Here is a 16097-nt window from a genome sequence, read left to right as displayed (position 1 = left end):
AGTCAAAAGTAACATGTCTAAGATGGAAAATACAGAAAGCTGGAATTGTGAACAAGGTTCTGTGGAAACAGTGAACAAATTAATTTGGCTCCTGGATAGTGGCAGATTTAGATGGTGGATTTGTTCAAAGACCACTCTCGGTGAATGAGCATTTCAAAGTCCTTCCTGAGGCCATGGCTCAGCCTTTCACACGCTCAAATAATCGGAGTATTCTGCAGGTCTTCCTGGCCCCGCCCCGTCAGGGTGAGGACCTGTCTCCTTAGCCGGGCGGGCGGGTCAGAGCCGGGGAGATGCGGCGAGGCACGTGGGCTGGAGACACTTCCTAGAAACGCGCGCGGGCTCAACCCTGCCTGAACTTTCCTGTAAACAGAGCGCTGACAGGCGGCATCCCCGCTGGGTGGATCCCGCGCTCCTGGCGCAAGTGGCACTTCTTGCTTCTAATTATCCAGAGGAGAGGCGAATACGAACTGGCTGCTCGGCAAGTCAGTGCAGGAGGCTGACTTCTGGGAGGCTTGCGGGGAGGCTGGGGGAAGAGCCGGGGGAGGCTGCTGCTCTGCTCCGGCTGTTTTCTCAATGAATAGCTGGCGGGGAGACTGAAGCTAGCCACAGCCTCCTCCTCACTCCGCGGCTGGGTGACGGCGACAGCTCCAGCCGGGACCTGGGTCTCAAGACGCGCTCCTTGGAATCTCCTCTTGCTCCGCGCTTCTAACCCACCGGACCCCGGGACAGAAAGGCTTTGTGGATCCAAATATTGCCTGGCAAATGGCACTTGGGGATGGTATTTTCTGGTGACAACCCCTTCTGTTTGTGACAAAGCCTGTCGCCCGCAGTTGCCCCTGGAGGGAAGTACTAAGTAAAACTCAATCCTCTCTTAAAGTGTGGTTGCAGGGGCTAGAGGAGAGCCAGCACGCACCATGGCACCGGCCGGACACATCCTCACCTGGCTGTTCTGGGGTCACCTGCTGGAACTCTGGACCCCAGGTCACTCCGCGAACCCCTCCTACCCCAGGCTACGCCTGTCACATAAAGGTAGGTTACCTTTCCTTATCCTTTTGTTAGGAAAATGCCCAAATGGAAAGTCACTTAACACAGCTCCGTGATCCCCTCCAAGACCCCCAAAGTGCACCTGAAACATATTGCAACGCTCACCCAAGGCTTGTAAGCACCTCGAGGTAACATATCCTACCTCGTCTGGAAAAAGTGTTAAAGCTCATGCCAACTTGGAGGTGTTATTTTTTGCCCGAGAAATATCAGATATTATTCTGGAGAAGTTCACTCACCGCTGTGCGGAACTGAGAAGGTGGGGCTCAGGTGCTAATAGCTGGAAAGGGTAAATTCACCCAGTGAGCTGGAGATACCGAAATACCTCTACTTGTGCATTATGAGAGGTATATGGGACAGGCTTTAAAAGTAAAGGCACACGTTGTCGTTGCTGCTGCCGTTGCTGCTGGGTGTTTTGTTTGTTTTCTTTATAATGAGATTGAGAGGAGAAAAGAAAATTCCTGAGGAAAAAATGGTATCATCCCCGTGTAATTAAAATGACTAACAAATAATACAAATTAGCCTTCACACTGACTTGGTTATTAGAATATTTGAATGTGTGGCAAAATAAAGTAGTTTTTTGGCAATTATGGTAAAGTGACTTATAATGATTGAATATTACTAGCTGTTTCTTTTAAGTGTGCATCCATCTGTTTTTGCTGAATGTTTAGCAGAGTGTTTATTTTATTCTGCACACAGCTCCATCATATTCATAAATAAATGATCAGAAGATAGGTTTTTGCATCAGGACCAGTCAATGCCAATCATAGTCCTGCCACCAAACAAATAAGGAGCAAAACCTGTTTTAAGAGGAAGTGATTTTGTTGACTTAAAAGGAATTTGGAATAAATTATTGGGAATGAAGTATTCATTACCACCACCAATTAAGACGGAGAACAGATGCAATAATAAGGGTTACATAAGAGCCATTTTATTCAACCGAGTAAGCTTTTAAATTGTCTTTCACTGTGGAAAGAACAGAACCTGTGTTTCAGAATACAAGATAAGACCCTTTAGCAGAGGACGGAAGCAGAAGCTCTGCGGTTTGTTTGACATAAGTGACCCTTTTGTCTTTTTATTGGACAGCAGCAAATGTAATGGTGACTGTAGAAATTTCTCATCCTAATACTTAAAATTATAGATATCTGCTTGATTTAAATAATGTTCTTGTAACATTCTGTGCTAGGTACCCAAATGTATTAAGTCCACAAACAGACACATTTGTAACATAGTGAGGATGTAGTGTCCTGAATTAGCTCATGCCTTTCCATTTGGGATGATATATTGTGATGGATAGCAACGTCTCTATTTCTAAGAAGTTATAACCAAATATATCAAAGTGCAAAATTCGATGGGCTGGACTATGGAGAATCGAGGATGCCAGAAAAGAATAAGTTGATTCTGTATCTTATGAGTGGTATTTATCCTAGAGCTATTATGAATGAGTTATTTCTTCCTCGTGTATTTTTCTGAGTGCACACTGTTGTTATATATGAAGGCTACAGCTCTTCATATTGATTTCATGAGAAAAACCCAATCACAAAACTTACAGGAAAAATGTATGGGCTTGGGAAGTACACGGTTAAGTGAGGTGAACCAAACTCATGCAAGAAAGCACTGCATGTTCTTTCTGAAATGTGGATCCTAGCCTATAATCTATGTACTGTGTGTATGTAAACAGCGAGCAGGCATAACTAACTCTAGGTGTAGTGCAAGACTTAGAGCAGAGCAAGGAACAGTGACATTAGGTAATGAGGAAGGATGGGATGTGGGCAAAAGGACACATGAGTCATGAAAGGATACAGGCCTTGTTTTTCTCCCAGTTTCAACTTTGCCATAGTTTTTCTTTTTTTCCTTTCCTTTTTTTTTTTTTTTTTTTTTTTTTTTTTTGTGGTAGATAACTGAATAAAAATGTAGAGAAAAAAGAAGGTAAATGGACAGGTTGTTGGTTTTGGCATTCTGTTGTTTTGTTAAGCCTTCTATTAACCTTTATATCTCAGACCGTCTTAGCTCTTGATAGCTCAGTGTATGTTTTCCAAACTGCCTCATTTGATTTTGCACAAGAGAGCTTATAATTTGGTCAGCGTACCAAAATTCCATGGTACAGTCAATCTCATTTAAATATATTTTTTTTGATCATGCTCATCTTCAAGATGTCTCTCTTAGTCAGGGAAATAAGTGTGACCGATTTTATGAGTCATGTCATATGTTGCAGAGAGGACCTGCATGGATTTGTGTGTACTAGACTGAAAACTCTCACAGGATTTCTCTTTGGCATTTCTTCTCCATTTATCTGGACTGGCTAAACAGACACTTCTACGATGATAGCTTTATATGAAGACAGTGTAGTGATATCTTCAAATAAAATGTTCTTACTTGTGGTGAAATTTAGTTGGGATAGTTAGTGATGAGATCACACCAGAGAGGCAACCTAGGGCAGCACATGGTTGGTGTACCACAGGTTCCTCAGTGACAGGGAAAGCAGGAATGTCAGAGCAAGGACATCTAGTTCAGTCAGCACAAAAGGAACCATTCTCTACACTCTGGAATTCGGTAGCCGTTCCAAGAGTCTTCACATATTAGGAACCATGCAGTGCAGGTTAGTCTTCTGAAGTATTGAATGGGGACAGTAATTTAGGTTTTTCAGTAGCAGGAGGAGTTAAGTGATTAATATTACCAATCGTTGTTCAGTCTTTCAGAGTAAGACATACAGGTGGAGGTGACACAGCACCACTGTGCTGATGCCTGACCCTATGGAGTGACAAGGTCAGCGCCCTAGAAGAAGCGTCCATCATTCCTCTCATGGCAGTGGTCTATGCCATGTGGGAGAAGGGCAGTTAGTTTTCTTCTACTCTCAACTTCTAAGAACAACAACAAATACACACTCACACACACACACACATACACACACACACACACACATATATATATACACATATATACGTATATTCCTTTTGAGAAGGAGGAGGTTTAGCTGTCATATACAAAGCTTGAGTTAATTTTTAGAAAAGTGTATTCACAACATGCCTAGAGACCAACTGGTCCTTTCATTTTCTTTTTTTCATTTGCTATCTCTTCTTCTCTACTTCTGGCAATGGTCTGCTCTTAAATAGGCCTTTGCAGAAGAAGGCATCTAAGTAGAAAGGCAGTACTGGATAGAGAGCACCCTCTAGCTAGTTTCCAAGCATTCTTCAACTGTGATTGGATGGTCCTCCGTCCAACTTATTATTTAGAAAATGTGTCAATTTGGGGCAAATAGAGGACACGAAAGGACAAGGCAACTACTATTCTGAGAATACATGTATCTCTTGATGAGTTTTCTAAGTTTAGTTAACAAGTTAAAACATATAAAAAAAATTAGGTGGCAAGTCGCTATCTCCCCCTGAAAGAATTTTTTAGTCAAGATTTGAGTTGAGGTTGACTATATAAGGCAAAAGGTTTAAAGTACAAGGGTAGTCATGTGTTGTGTGCATCATAGTTCTTTATTCTAGCTAATGAGCCTAATATTGGTGAGATTAATGGAGAATGAACTCTCTGTTCAAAGAGTTTTCTTAAAAACTGTTTGTGATTCTCCAGAAAGAGCCACTGGAAAGAATGAGGAGGCGCCCTGGTGAACTGAGTTGCTCCATGTTGGTATCTGTTTTTTCCTTATCTGTCACCATCCTGCATTAATGAGGTTACTGGGAAGGCAAAAATAACCTTCTCAAGAATGGGAGTTGAGAGAAGGAATAAACAAAAAAACAAATTAGCAAAGAACCAATCACGAGAACTGTAGAAAGTCCCAGTCAACTGAGACTCCAATCAAGGACAGTCAATTAGTCGAGTCTGGAAGATAGGAGTTCAAAGTCCCCCCTGAGGAATGACAGTCACAGAAGACACAGAGAGTGATTGCTTCAGCAAGACAGACTTCTCCTAGGATGTTTGGGGAAGGGGCAGTTAAGCCAAGATATGTTGACATTATAAATGGGGATTTAGGCTTTGAATACATACCCATGCACATAAAACTTGAAAGTGTTAATCAGTATGTCTGTATTCAGTCATTCTAACTCTGTATGAGGAGCTTCCACTCCATGTTCTATTCTTTCTCATAATAATGGCGGCTCCTGAATCAAAGTGAAAAGTACTGATTGTCATGGTGCCTTCCCTGCATATTCCACAGAGGTTAGAGAGGATCAAGTGTCACCAAAATATTTGTGAATGTTCTTTATAATCTAAAATTGTGCCCATTATTAATAGTTCTTAAGTACTACTGTGAGTTGATTATTTTGGAGTTCAGCATGTTCTAAGGCTAGTAATCCTAGAGAAAGGTAGGGACTTAGCTATGGGCAAGTGTTAAAATAGTGCTGCCCTACAAGGAAGAATTAGGTCTAAAGTAATATAAAAATGTTGTGGTTGGTCCTCATGGGCCATACATTCTAAATGCCACCATTATACCTTTGACCCTTAGTTATGCTGGCTTCGAGGATCATTACTCCATCTTCATTCTCAACATTTCATGGCCAATATTTGCTCACATTTTAAAATTCTTTACATTTATCAAACCAGGGCATTAAAATACAATGTTAAGAAAAGCTTTATGTGAATGTCCCAGAGACTGGTGTTTATTTTCTATCCAGAAAAAAATAAATAAATAAAACAAGGCAGTGATTAAGCTGGTGTTTTAGGAACCCAGCTCAGAGTTTTGGTTTTAGCCAGTAACTAAGCATTATCAATAGTGATATTAGTCACACATCTCTGGGTGTTAATAAATAAAAACTGGTCATAAGGCATGATTCATAACCACAGTAGTTAAATAGGACTGGGGAGTAAACATTCACCCACATGCCAGACTCCATTAGGGAGTGTTGGTGAGAATTAAATGATGGTTTTATTAACCAATAGTTTATGGTAAGAAATAAACATGGAACAAAATGTGAAGAATTATAATATGTCTTGTGGAGTTGGACTTACAAAAAAAAAAAAGCTTTCTAAGAGGAAATCTATGTAAGGGTGTTTTCTTTCCTGACTAATGATTTCAAGACATCTTTTGGGACTGAGAACTTGCCTTCTTGTGATGAGTCTGCCATGGTCAAGACAATTATTATTCAAGAACAGCTCTGCTTATTTAAGTTCTCATGTGTAGATCAAGATCTTCCCACCTATTACCTGGGTGCTCTAACCTGTAATCTTACAGGTTAAATCCCAATGCCCCCCCCCCCAAATACCAAAGAATCCACTGATTTACATGAAGTTTGTTTTTTTTTTTAAACTGGAAAATGAATTTCCACATCTATAGCTGGTACCTTCCTTGCATCCTCAAGGGTCTCTGCTCTCTGCCTAAGGGTTTAGCAGTGCAGGAATGGTAAACAGGACAAGTGCTTTAGGCTCAGGCATTAGAAAACACTCTCACATTCTTATTCTGATTGCCTTGATCCCCTAGGTTTTGACGAAGCATGCCTAATTCAAATCTTGCTTCTGGTTCAGAGGCTTGAGCAAGTCACTTATGTTTTGTGATCACGAGCCCTCTCTCTTTTAATGCATTGCAGCATTTAATTTGCAGATCGGGATGGATCAGGGAAGATGATACAAATCGATATGGCCCAATACTTCACCCTTAGGAGGCCTTTCAAAAAGAATTCAGTGAACCAGAAGACACTTGAGGGCATCTTCTATGCTGGTTTCCTTTCTAGGTGTAAAAGGAACCATGAGCAAAACTCTCAGCCTCCAGTTTAAAATAAGGGAAGATCCCTACTCATCACCAGTTTTTCCTAAAAGCAAGAGTTTTCTTTCAAGGCCTTGTGACCACTCTAGGTGACTACAAATTGTAGGCAGTGTTGGAGTCCCTTGCATTTATAAGTTACTGTAGAATTCCTTTGTTAATAATTTAAAGGAAGCTGGAACTTTACCAGCTGGCACCTGGGAGACAACAGATCAACTCCTAAAAATACCTACCTAACAAAGGTAATTGTTGGCCAGCCATTGTAAAGCACAATAGAGCTGATATTACAAAAGCCAGACCACACCGAGCAATGTAGTCTAAACAGTGTCCGGTAGGCGGCTATCAGCTCAGCATGTGTTGTTTGCTTTGAAAGTGAAAGAGAACTTTCTGCTCTGTCTTTTCTGGTACAAACAAGGTAAGGTTTGATGAAGGGACAGGACTCACTCCTTACACTGAGCTGGAATTCCATGAATGCCCATTGCCTTACAAGCAGGCTAATTGTCTTAGACACTGATTTCCAAAGGGGAGTGTAATGGGATGGGGAGAGAAGGGTTCCAAGGAAACTGAGGCATCCTGAGTGACTGTTTACGGCTCCTCCAATAAAGAATACTTTAGAAGAGGGGCTTAGCCTGGTCTTTCCGTTCACCTCCTTTATCCTTGGTGAGTGAAACAGCAGGGCTTCAGGAAGTCCTTAGGAGGCATCTCTCATTTTCCCATCTATGCGCAACCTTCTATTTTTCTAAAAAACACTGTTTTGAATGCTTGTGCCAATCTTGAGTGATGACACACCTCCTCTTTTTTGCCTGACTTGTTCCTGCGCATCTCTCAATGTGCATCTCTCTCCCAGCTCTTTCCCAGAGAGCGAGATTCCTTTTCTCTTCCTGACTTTAGGCCAAAGAAATGAAGAGAAAACAACCTGAAGTGGATGAAATGTATCCATTCATTCTCAGTTTACCTTCAAACATCATTTAATTTTTTTTTATCCAATTTGATAAGCAGAAAGCAAGGACTTTTAATTAGAAAGAAATTACAATTATTAGGTACTCAAAATTTGCCGAAATGCATCTTATAATGAAATACACACTATACAACCGGAAGTTGGCCTGCTCTTCAGGGTCGTAGCTGATGCTGGAAGGTGATGTGGGACCGAGGCAATGGGAGTGTAGGGCGGGGCCGATTAGGATAGGATGCTGAACTTGTTAATTGACACAATCCGTAGTTACACTTGAGTTAGGTGAAAGACAGACTTTTATCAATCCAAGCCTACCAACTTCGATGCTCTCTGTGTTTTGAGCTTTCGCTTGGGAAAACCAGAATTAAAAGAGGGTTGAGCCAGAGGTTATTGTGGGGGCGTAGAGTTTCTAAGAATAAATCCCACTGGTGATTTCAGGTAGCCATAGCTCCACAGCCAGATATAGCAGCAACGAAGATAAAGAGAAAAAAAGAGAGAATGGCAGCCAGCCGGGCCTCCTGACCCGTCCTCTCCTGGAAATGAGGGAAATGAAGAGGCCTTTAAATTGTGAGTTCAAAACATACTGTAGATCAAAAGGCCAAAACAAAACGTGCTCACAAAGTCGCTCCCAGCTTTTTACTGCTCCTGATTGCTCTTTTCCTGAGTGAGAAGTTTACTGTAGACCACGTGCTGTCTCAGGCCCCGCCCAGCTTCTCAGATGCAAACTCTTTTCTTCTCCCGGTAGACCTCCCTGTGTGTTCGATTTCTCCAGAATCCTTAAAACCTACACACCTGGGAAACAGGGTGCTATATTGGGACCTGTACAGATGAATGAGTTTTAAGTTTCAGGATTTGAACTCACAGTGCACCTTATTTAAGCCTCGCTCTTCTTGTAAGTCTCCGAGCTCTGAGTCTTATTTTCCTCAGCATTAAAAAGAAGCTAATGGAAGTGTTCTGTCCCTTGTGAGCCTCACAGAACAGCGGATCACAACATGGAGATACAACTTGATATTGTGACCTTTATACTGTTCCTTAGTTTATAGAATTTTAAATGTCTTTAAGCGACTTGAAGTCAAGGGAGAATATCTGTGATGCAATTTTATAGTGAATAAAGTTATTTATTCAAGTCATTTTTTTGAAACCTGCAGGTATTGAGTAGGTGGTTACTATGGTGGTTTTGTTTGATTTCAAACAAAAAACATTTTTAGTTGGCTTCCATACTATGGTCAAAGAAAAGCCAACTTGATTTAAGGTTACTGCTAAATACAGTATTTGTTTGTTTGTTTGTTTGTTTTAGTTTGTGACAGGGTTTCTCTGGGTAGCCTTGGCTGACCTGGAACTCACTCCATAGACCAGGCCTTGAACTCACAGAGGTCAACATGCCTCTGTCTCCTGAATGCTGGGATCACCCAGCTAGTATCTTCATGTTCAAACTGTAGGATTGGTTATGCTAAATCACTCATACCATTCCCTGATCATTTTTAATTAAACATGATGTGTATGCATTTATTAATCACAGGGTAGTATATAGATATGTTTTATTCATTACTGATGTTGGAGATTGGGGGCACATATCACTATATTACCTTCAGAACTTTAGTCCGTTTTGGAGAAAGAAGCATTCTGTGAAATCCCAGGGCATGCATATCTCACAAAGATACATTTTCCTGGGCCAGTGATGGGCAGTGTCACCGCTATGTAATCCCTGTGCTCTGAATCTTGGTCTCTTGGAAAATTTATAACCATTCAAGGAAAGTGGATTCATTCAATACCATCTTCTGTGAATATTTGTTGAGCTTTATCAGTATTTTTGAGACTAAGCACGTGGCTAGGATTTTAGAATGTAAGGAAGCAGTTTATTAATATAAATGGTATGCTGAATAAGAGGGAGGGAGTAAAGGTTTATCAGGTGACAACTAAGGAAATCTAAGCACAGTATGGATTTTAGTTAGTAATTATACGTCAATGTTGGTTCATTAGTTGTGATAATGCTACCATTAGGTACATTGTTATTAAATGGAAAACTGGGTCTAAGCCTTATGGGAAACTTGTATATCAGTTTCAAAATTAATCTTCCTGTAAACCTAATATTATTCTAAGATAAAGTTCTCTGTCTGTCTGTCTGTCTCTCTCTTTCACACACACACACACACACACACACACACACACACACACACAGAGCTGTACATCAAACCTGATTTCCAGGAGGACTAAGATGTATTTGTAAAGACACTTACAATGATAAAACAAGACGTCTTAATGTATTGAGAATTAAGATGAGGTCTAAGGAGACAGAGCTTTGATTGACAGGGGGGCTGGAGCTTCATTTGCATACACTGCATTCATTGCATTGCACCAACCAATGACTAGTGGGTGGTGGGCGGGGAAGAACCGACAAGCCAGTCACAGGCATCGTTTTTTTCTAACTTCTGGTCCCTGTCTGTGACCCAACAGCCGTCCCAGTCTACTGAATGATTGTGTCAGAGACACACTCCTCTCGATGTCTACTTACCTATTTTCTCGTTTGTACGTTTGCCACACACACAAGTATCACCTGTGTCATTCGCTCAATCACTCCCCCCCACCATGTCTGTGAAAATTTGAGAACTTTTCATTTATTTAGTATGAGGGATATATAATTAATGAAAATTCAGGTATATTTGGAAATTTAAAAAAAAACTTTAGTTACATTTATTTATTTATTTATTTATTTATTTATTTATTTACAAGTGCGGGCTTATTGCTATGACCTGTGTGTAGAGGTCAGAGGACAAATTAGGGGAGTTAAGTTTCTCCTTCTACCATGTGCTCCTGGGAATCCTACTCGGGTTATTAATGTTGGCCACTTGTATTCCTGGAGCAATGTTGCCTGTTCTGATTGTGAAACTTTTTTGGTAGCAGTTTTTATTGTTTACTTTGCCTCTAGTGAATGTTAGTTATGCAATATGATTTATTACATATTGTAATGCCTATGATATAATTGCTCTACACAATGCCATTAATATTACCTATTTAATTATTTGGCTGGATGTCACTTATAAATGTGTTCATATCAGACATCACAGAAAATAAAATGATTGGGCTCGGGAGCCATCAGTGAAAGAAAAGATAGGAAAATTGACCTTTTACTCCTTCTTCAAAAGGGTTTCTTTTAGGGCTGGGGAGATGGCTCAGTGGATAAGAGCACTGACTGCTCTTCTGAAGGTCCTGAGTTCAAATCCCAGCAACCACATGGCAGCTCACAGCCATCCATAATGAGATTCGATGCCCTCTTCTGGTGTGTCTGAAGACAGCTGCAGTTTACTTACATATAATAAATAAATCTTTTAAGAAAAGGGGGTGGGGGTTTCTATTTCAATAGTTCTGCAAAGGACCCCAAAGTGCATTGAAACAATCCAGAATACACTTGGAAGACGACTATATCTGAGGTTTGCACAGAAGCAGTCTGAACACATGTGGGCTACAGAAGTGGTTCCTTCAGTTGCTCACAGGCTCTCATTTGTTCCAGTTCTATCTCCCAATTCCAACGCATCGATTGCCACATGGATAAATCCCCAAGAAACAGATACAGAGAATCAGTAAAAGAGGGCTGCAGAGATGGCTCAGCGGTTAAGAGCACCAGCTGATTTTCCAAAGGTCGTGCATTCAGTTCCCAGCAACCACATGGTGGCCCACAACCATCTGTAATTGGATTTGATGCCCCCTTGTGGTGTGTCAAGGACAATGCTCATACACATAAAATGAATAAATGAACCCGTGACTTCAGCTCAGAAGTCACTGGAAAAGAGCAGTAACTCATTCAATGCTTTGAACACTGTCCTTCGTGGACCAAAGCAAAGCATTCTGTTTTGTTTTGATTGTGAGAGAATATTTGATGCGTAATTTGATCATGTTGTCCTTGATTTATCATTATAAAGTTCTTAAAAGAAGATATTGAGATGGAAAAGTGATTGTTATGGTTGAACAGTATACTGTTTTTGCAAGCTAGTACCTCGTAAATATAACTCATTTCTCATCCAAATTTAAGAACTTATATGAAATTGTCTAATATTGTATAAAATAAAACATCAAGAAATAAATTTGTACTTAATAATCATAGTCAGCTGAGAACATATTTCATTATCTTTAATCTCTTTTTCTTTTTTTTAAATACCAGATTGATTAAGTACAATCTACTTAAATATGGATAGAAACTAATGGATCTAACCAATTTAGAAAAAGTGTACATTTTTTTCCATTCTATAAAGAGTAAATAAACGTAGAATTGGGAATCATTTGATTAGTTTTAGAAGTTAGAATAAAAGACTTAAAATAAATAAGTAGCTGATACAATCATTTTGTTTCTAAAATGTTTGTGTGTGTAGGGGATGGTTTGGAGAGAACGCTGGATTTCTATGGGTGAATATATGTACTTGTGCATATGTTCATGGAGGGCCAGAGGCTGACCTTGCCTTGCTTCCTCAGGAGCCATCTATCTACCTTGTTTCTTGAGACAGGGTCTGTAATGTGTCTGGATCTGGAATATATCTAAGATGGCTGGCCAGTGAATTGAAAGGATTGTCCTATCCCAGTCATCTTAACATAATTACAAATAGAGTCACCACACCCAGGTTTTGTATGTAAAGTCTCTGTGAATTTGAGACATTCCCTGGTCTACCTAGCACCTTCCAGGCTGCTATCTATGTATGTATGTATGTATGTATGTATATATGTATGTATGTATATATGTATGTATGAATCTATCTATCTGTCTATCTATCCATCCATCTATCTCTATAGAAAATGTAAAACCTCCATATATAGGCAGCTTTTGTATGTAAAGTCTCTGATTTTGAGACATTCCCTGGTCTACCTAGCACCTTCCAGGCTGATATGTATGTATGTATATGTATGTATGTATGTATGTATGTATATACGAATCTATCTATCTGTCTGTCTATCTATCTATCCATCTATCTCTATATAAAATGTAAAACCTCCATATATAGGGAAGATTTTGCAAAGGATAATGGAAGGTAAAAATGACTGAGAATAATTCTCTATTATTGATGAACATGTAATAGTTTTTCACTCATCTTAGGTGGACTCACAAAATCCATGAGCAAAAACAACAAAAGTGAAGAAAGGAAAAAACAATTCTTTTCAAACTTAACACTGTAGCATTGTGTGTGGTGTCTGTTTTTTCTGGCTGGGTGAAGAGTATGGGCCAAATTTGCAAAATCAGGCAGAATGAACACCAAACACTGAGCATGGTGTCAACGTAGAATCCGGATTGATGTGAAATAATCATACTTATTCTTAAAAGACAATATCAATAATAATTAAAATGTAGATTGAAAAGAAAACTAAAGAAAATTTCAGTCAAATGTTAAAAGTTTTACTTAGCAAAACATTCAATTATCTGTATCATTGTATATTTTCTCTAAAGATGGATCTCAAACTACTTCCCTTTTATTGTGTCCAGAAAGGAAAAAAGTGAAAGAAGATATAAAACACTGGAATGGATTTCACAACCACTTAAAATATCAATTTCAATGCTAATTTGTTAGAGTCATGAGAAATGAGTGCTTAAACTTCTATGATATTAATATACTTGAATTTTCTTATAATTTTCTATAGAAAATCTCAAAGAATTATAGGAAGGAGAAAATATTATTCTTTAGTTAATTATAATTCCACTTAACAGAAATAAATTTATCCCCATCATTATATCTCTCACTTAAAGACAAAGGTTATGCGTTGGACATTGCTTTGACAGATTTTCTTTATTACCATTTTTTTTCACTCAATCCACAGTATGTATACCCAAATTGAAATCAGATGTATCATTAGGATTGTACAAAGACTTTTCATATTTGAAGGGGAAGAAAAGACAATCATTTAAATCTTAATAATAAATAAAATTGAAAAATAAAAAGAAATAAACTGGGGAAATCCATATCAATGTCTTTACGTTAGAAAGGAAATAATTGCTTAGACAGACATCAGATCCTTTATAATGCTGTAAAATAAATATTATACTAGGATTTTATTACGTGCAGTTTTCTTTGAGCATACATAACTACCTTTACTAGACAACTGCATCTCTGTGTTAGTTAACATGCAATACCCATCGCATGTGGTTCTGGATTAGGAATGCTCATTTGCGTTTTACCTCTCATTTATTTCCACTGGATTATAGGGCAAACCTCGGTGCTGCTTACTGTTGAATGTCTGCATAGAGATCAGTAATGAACAGGGAGTTGCTATTGGTTTTAGTTCAGTGAGTGGTGGGGAAAGCTCTGGCCAGCAAATGCCCTCCTGGGTACGCTCCTGAGAATGCTTTGTCAGTACTGAGATTTGTTGTAATGTCGTCATTGTAGCATCCTGCTCCTGAGCCCACCCGCACCCCACCTCCCAGAGTTCCATTCATACTGCTGGCCCCTGAAACTGCCCTTTGTCTTCCCAGCCTGCTTGCCTACTTTACAAATAAGCCCAGCTGCTCCTGCAGCAGGTTGTTTGAGCATACTCCCCCGTCCTGCTCTCCAGGAGGATGGCAGCAGGGTAAAGAGTAACAGCTGGGATTGGCTTACTCCGGCATCCAAGTAATTTGGGGTGGGTCCATTCCTAACTTTATTTCATTCAGATTTATAATCTTTCCTTCTGTTGATCATTACAGAACAGATAAATGGTTATTTTCCCAAAACGTTTTTCTCATCGGCCAATATATCTGTCCATTCAAGACGGGGAAAATGACATTGTTTTACAGATAGTTCTCTTCATCCCTATTTAAAGACTATTTAGAAAACAAACGAGGGAAAATGTATTAGTTAGACTGTTACACATCGTAAACAGCAGTTGTTTCATTGGTCGGATAAGGATTAAATGAAAGAATTTTTAATGGATTCAGAGTAGGGCTTGACACTTAGAAATTGCTAAGTTGGCATTTGATAGGAAGGAAACAGAGACTGGGAGAAGGGCGAGAAGAGAGGAGGGAAGGAGGAGCACAGGGAGGACCTAAACTGAACGGGGAGGGGGGAGGGAGGGAGAGATGGGGAGCTGAGTAATCACTGCAGGATTGAAAACCTAATTGTACTTAGGCATATACTTAATGTTTTCTTTATCTTCTTCAAAAGTAAAGTAAAATAAAATAAAATCACAAGTGGAAAAACGGCATTGCTTTAGGAAAGCTTTTATACTTTAACCATGTTGAGGAAGTTTCTGAATGTGTCAAGTTCCTGATTACTCTCCATTTCGCATAGTGACAAGGTCTGTGGCCACTCAAAAATGGCCAGGTGCCCACACACTTGCCATTTGTGTTTTTGTTCAGTGTAGCTTTCATGTCTAGAAAGCAATGGCCTCCATAGTCTGTAATGTGAATTATTGCTTCTTAGGTCACGCCATTCCATTTTAACTTGTCTTTTAATGTCTCCAGGACACGACTCTTGCCAGGTTGACAATGTAGAGTTCCTTGCTGCGGCCTCCTTCTCATGGAGATTACAGACATTGTCCACGCTCAGGTCCTGTTCCTGTTTGCCAGTGTTCCACTTCACCATAGTTTCTCATCCAGGGAGGCCTGCCTTGCTCACAGGAGAGACATGCTTTTTAATCAGCAACCTCTATTTGTCAAGGCCACCTGGAGTTGACACGTCTTACTTGTCAAATATGCTTTCTGTTCATTTACATTGAGATTGCTGTCAGCCCTTCTGAGAGCTTTGCAAAGCCCCAACAAAGCCAGCCTCTTTCTTTCTTTCGTTTATTTTATCTTACATGTGTGGTTTCTTCACTGAATTTAAGGAAAGTCCTCTTCTATTCTTGTCAATCTGTGTAGATCCTAAGCATAATAACAGCACACATAGTTGTGTTCCCAAGGAAAGGACACGAATTTCACCCAGAGATCCTTCATCAAAATTGTATGTTTTGTTTAATCTGCTTAACATCAGTTTCTACATTTATTATCTTCAGAAAGTTAGAAATGAAATGACAAAAATAACAAGGCTTACACTACTTATAAAAATGCTTTTAAAGTTATTTTCTCTAGTATAAAATATACTGATCATTGGCTCTATCTAAATATCAGTAATTGGAAAGAGTCTTGAGATTTTTTTTTTCACTAGATAATGTAGCATGTATGCTTTTGGCGTTTATGGAATATGTGGACCAATAAATACCGTTGCTTTCTGAAATAGATATTTTAAAATTACATAATTATAGTTAATGAAATATGAAATTCAGATTCCTTAATATGGAGGCTCAAAGCCTTTCTTCACAGCTAAAATAAACAGGGACTTTGAAAATGTCTGAACAAATTTTTACGTAAAAAGAATCTGGAATGGTCACCACACCAGAATGGCAGAATTAAAATACCACCATGGCTGTGACTGCTTAATTTCATAACTTTAATTTGCTGTCATTTTGTAGATTTGC

At 39.4% G+C, this 16097-nt stretch overlaps 1 protein-coding gene across 1 annotated transcript in view; it reads left to right on the top strand.

Moving 5' to 3' along the window:
• The first annotated feature begins 351 nt into the window (after positions 1 to 351).
• Positions 352 to 16097, top strand: part of Sema3e (semaphorin 3E) — a 234502-nt gene continuing 218756 nt past the window's right edge. The window contains exon 1 of the mRNA XM_052173130.1: positions 352 to 1029. Within this exon, the coding sequence (XP_052029090.1) occupies positions 915 to 1029 (115 nt within the window). The 5' untranslated portion in view covers positions 352 to 914. The remainder of the gene's footprint in view (positions 1030 to 16097) is intronic.

The sequence above is a fragment of the Apodemus sylvaticus genome, chromosome 2 (genome assembly GCF_947179515.1).
Source record: "Apodemus sylvaticus chromosome 2, mApoSyl1.1, whole genome shotgun sequence".
Classification (NCBI taxonomy): Eukaryota; Metazoa; Chordata; class Mammalia; order Rodentia; family Muridae; genus Apodemus; species Apodemus sylvaticus.
This window is presented reverse-complemented; position numbering and strand designations above follow the sequence as displayed.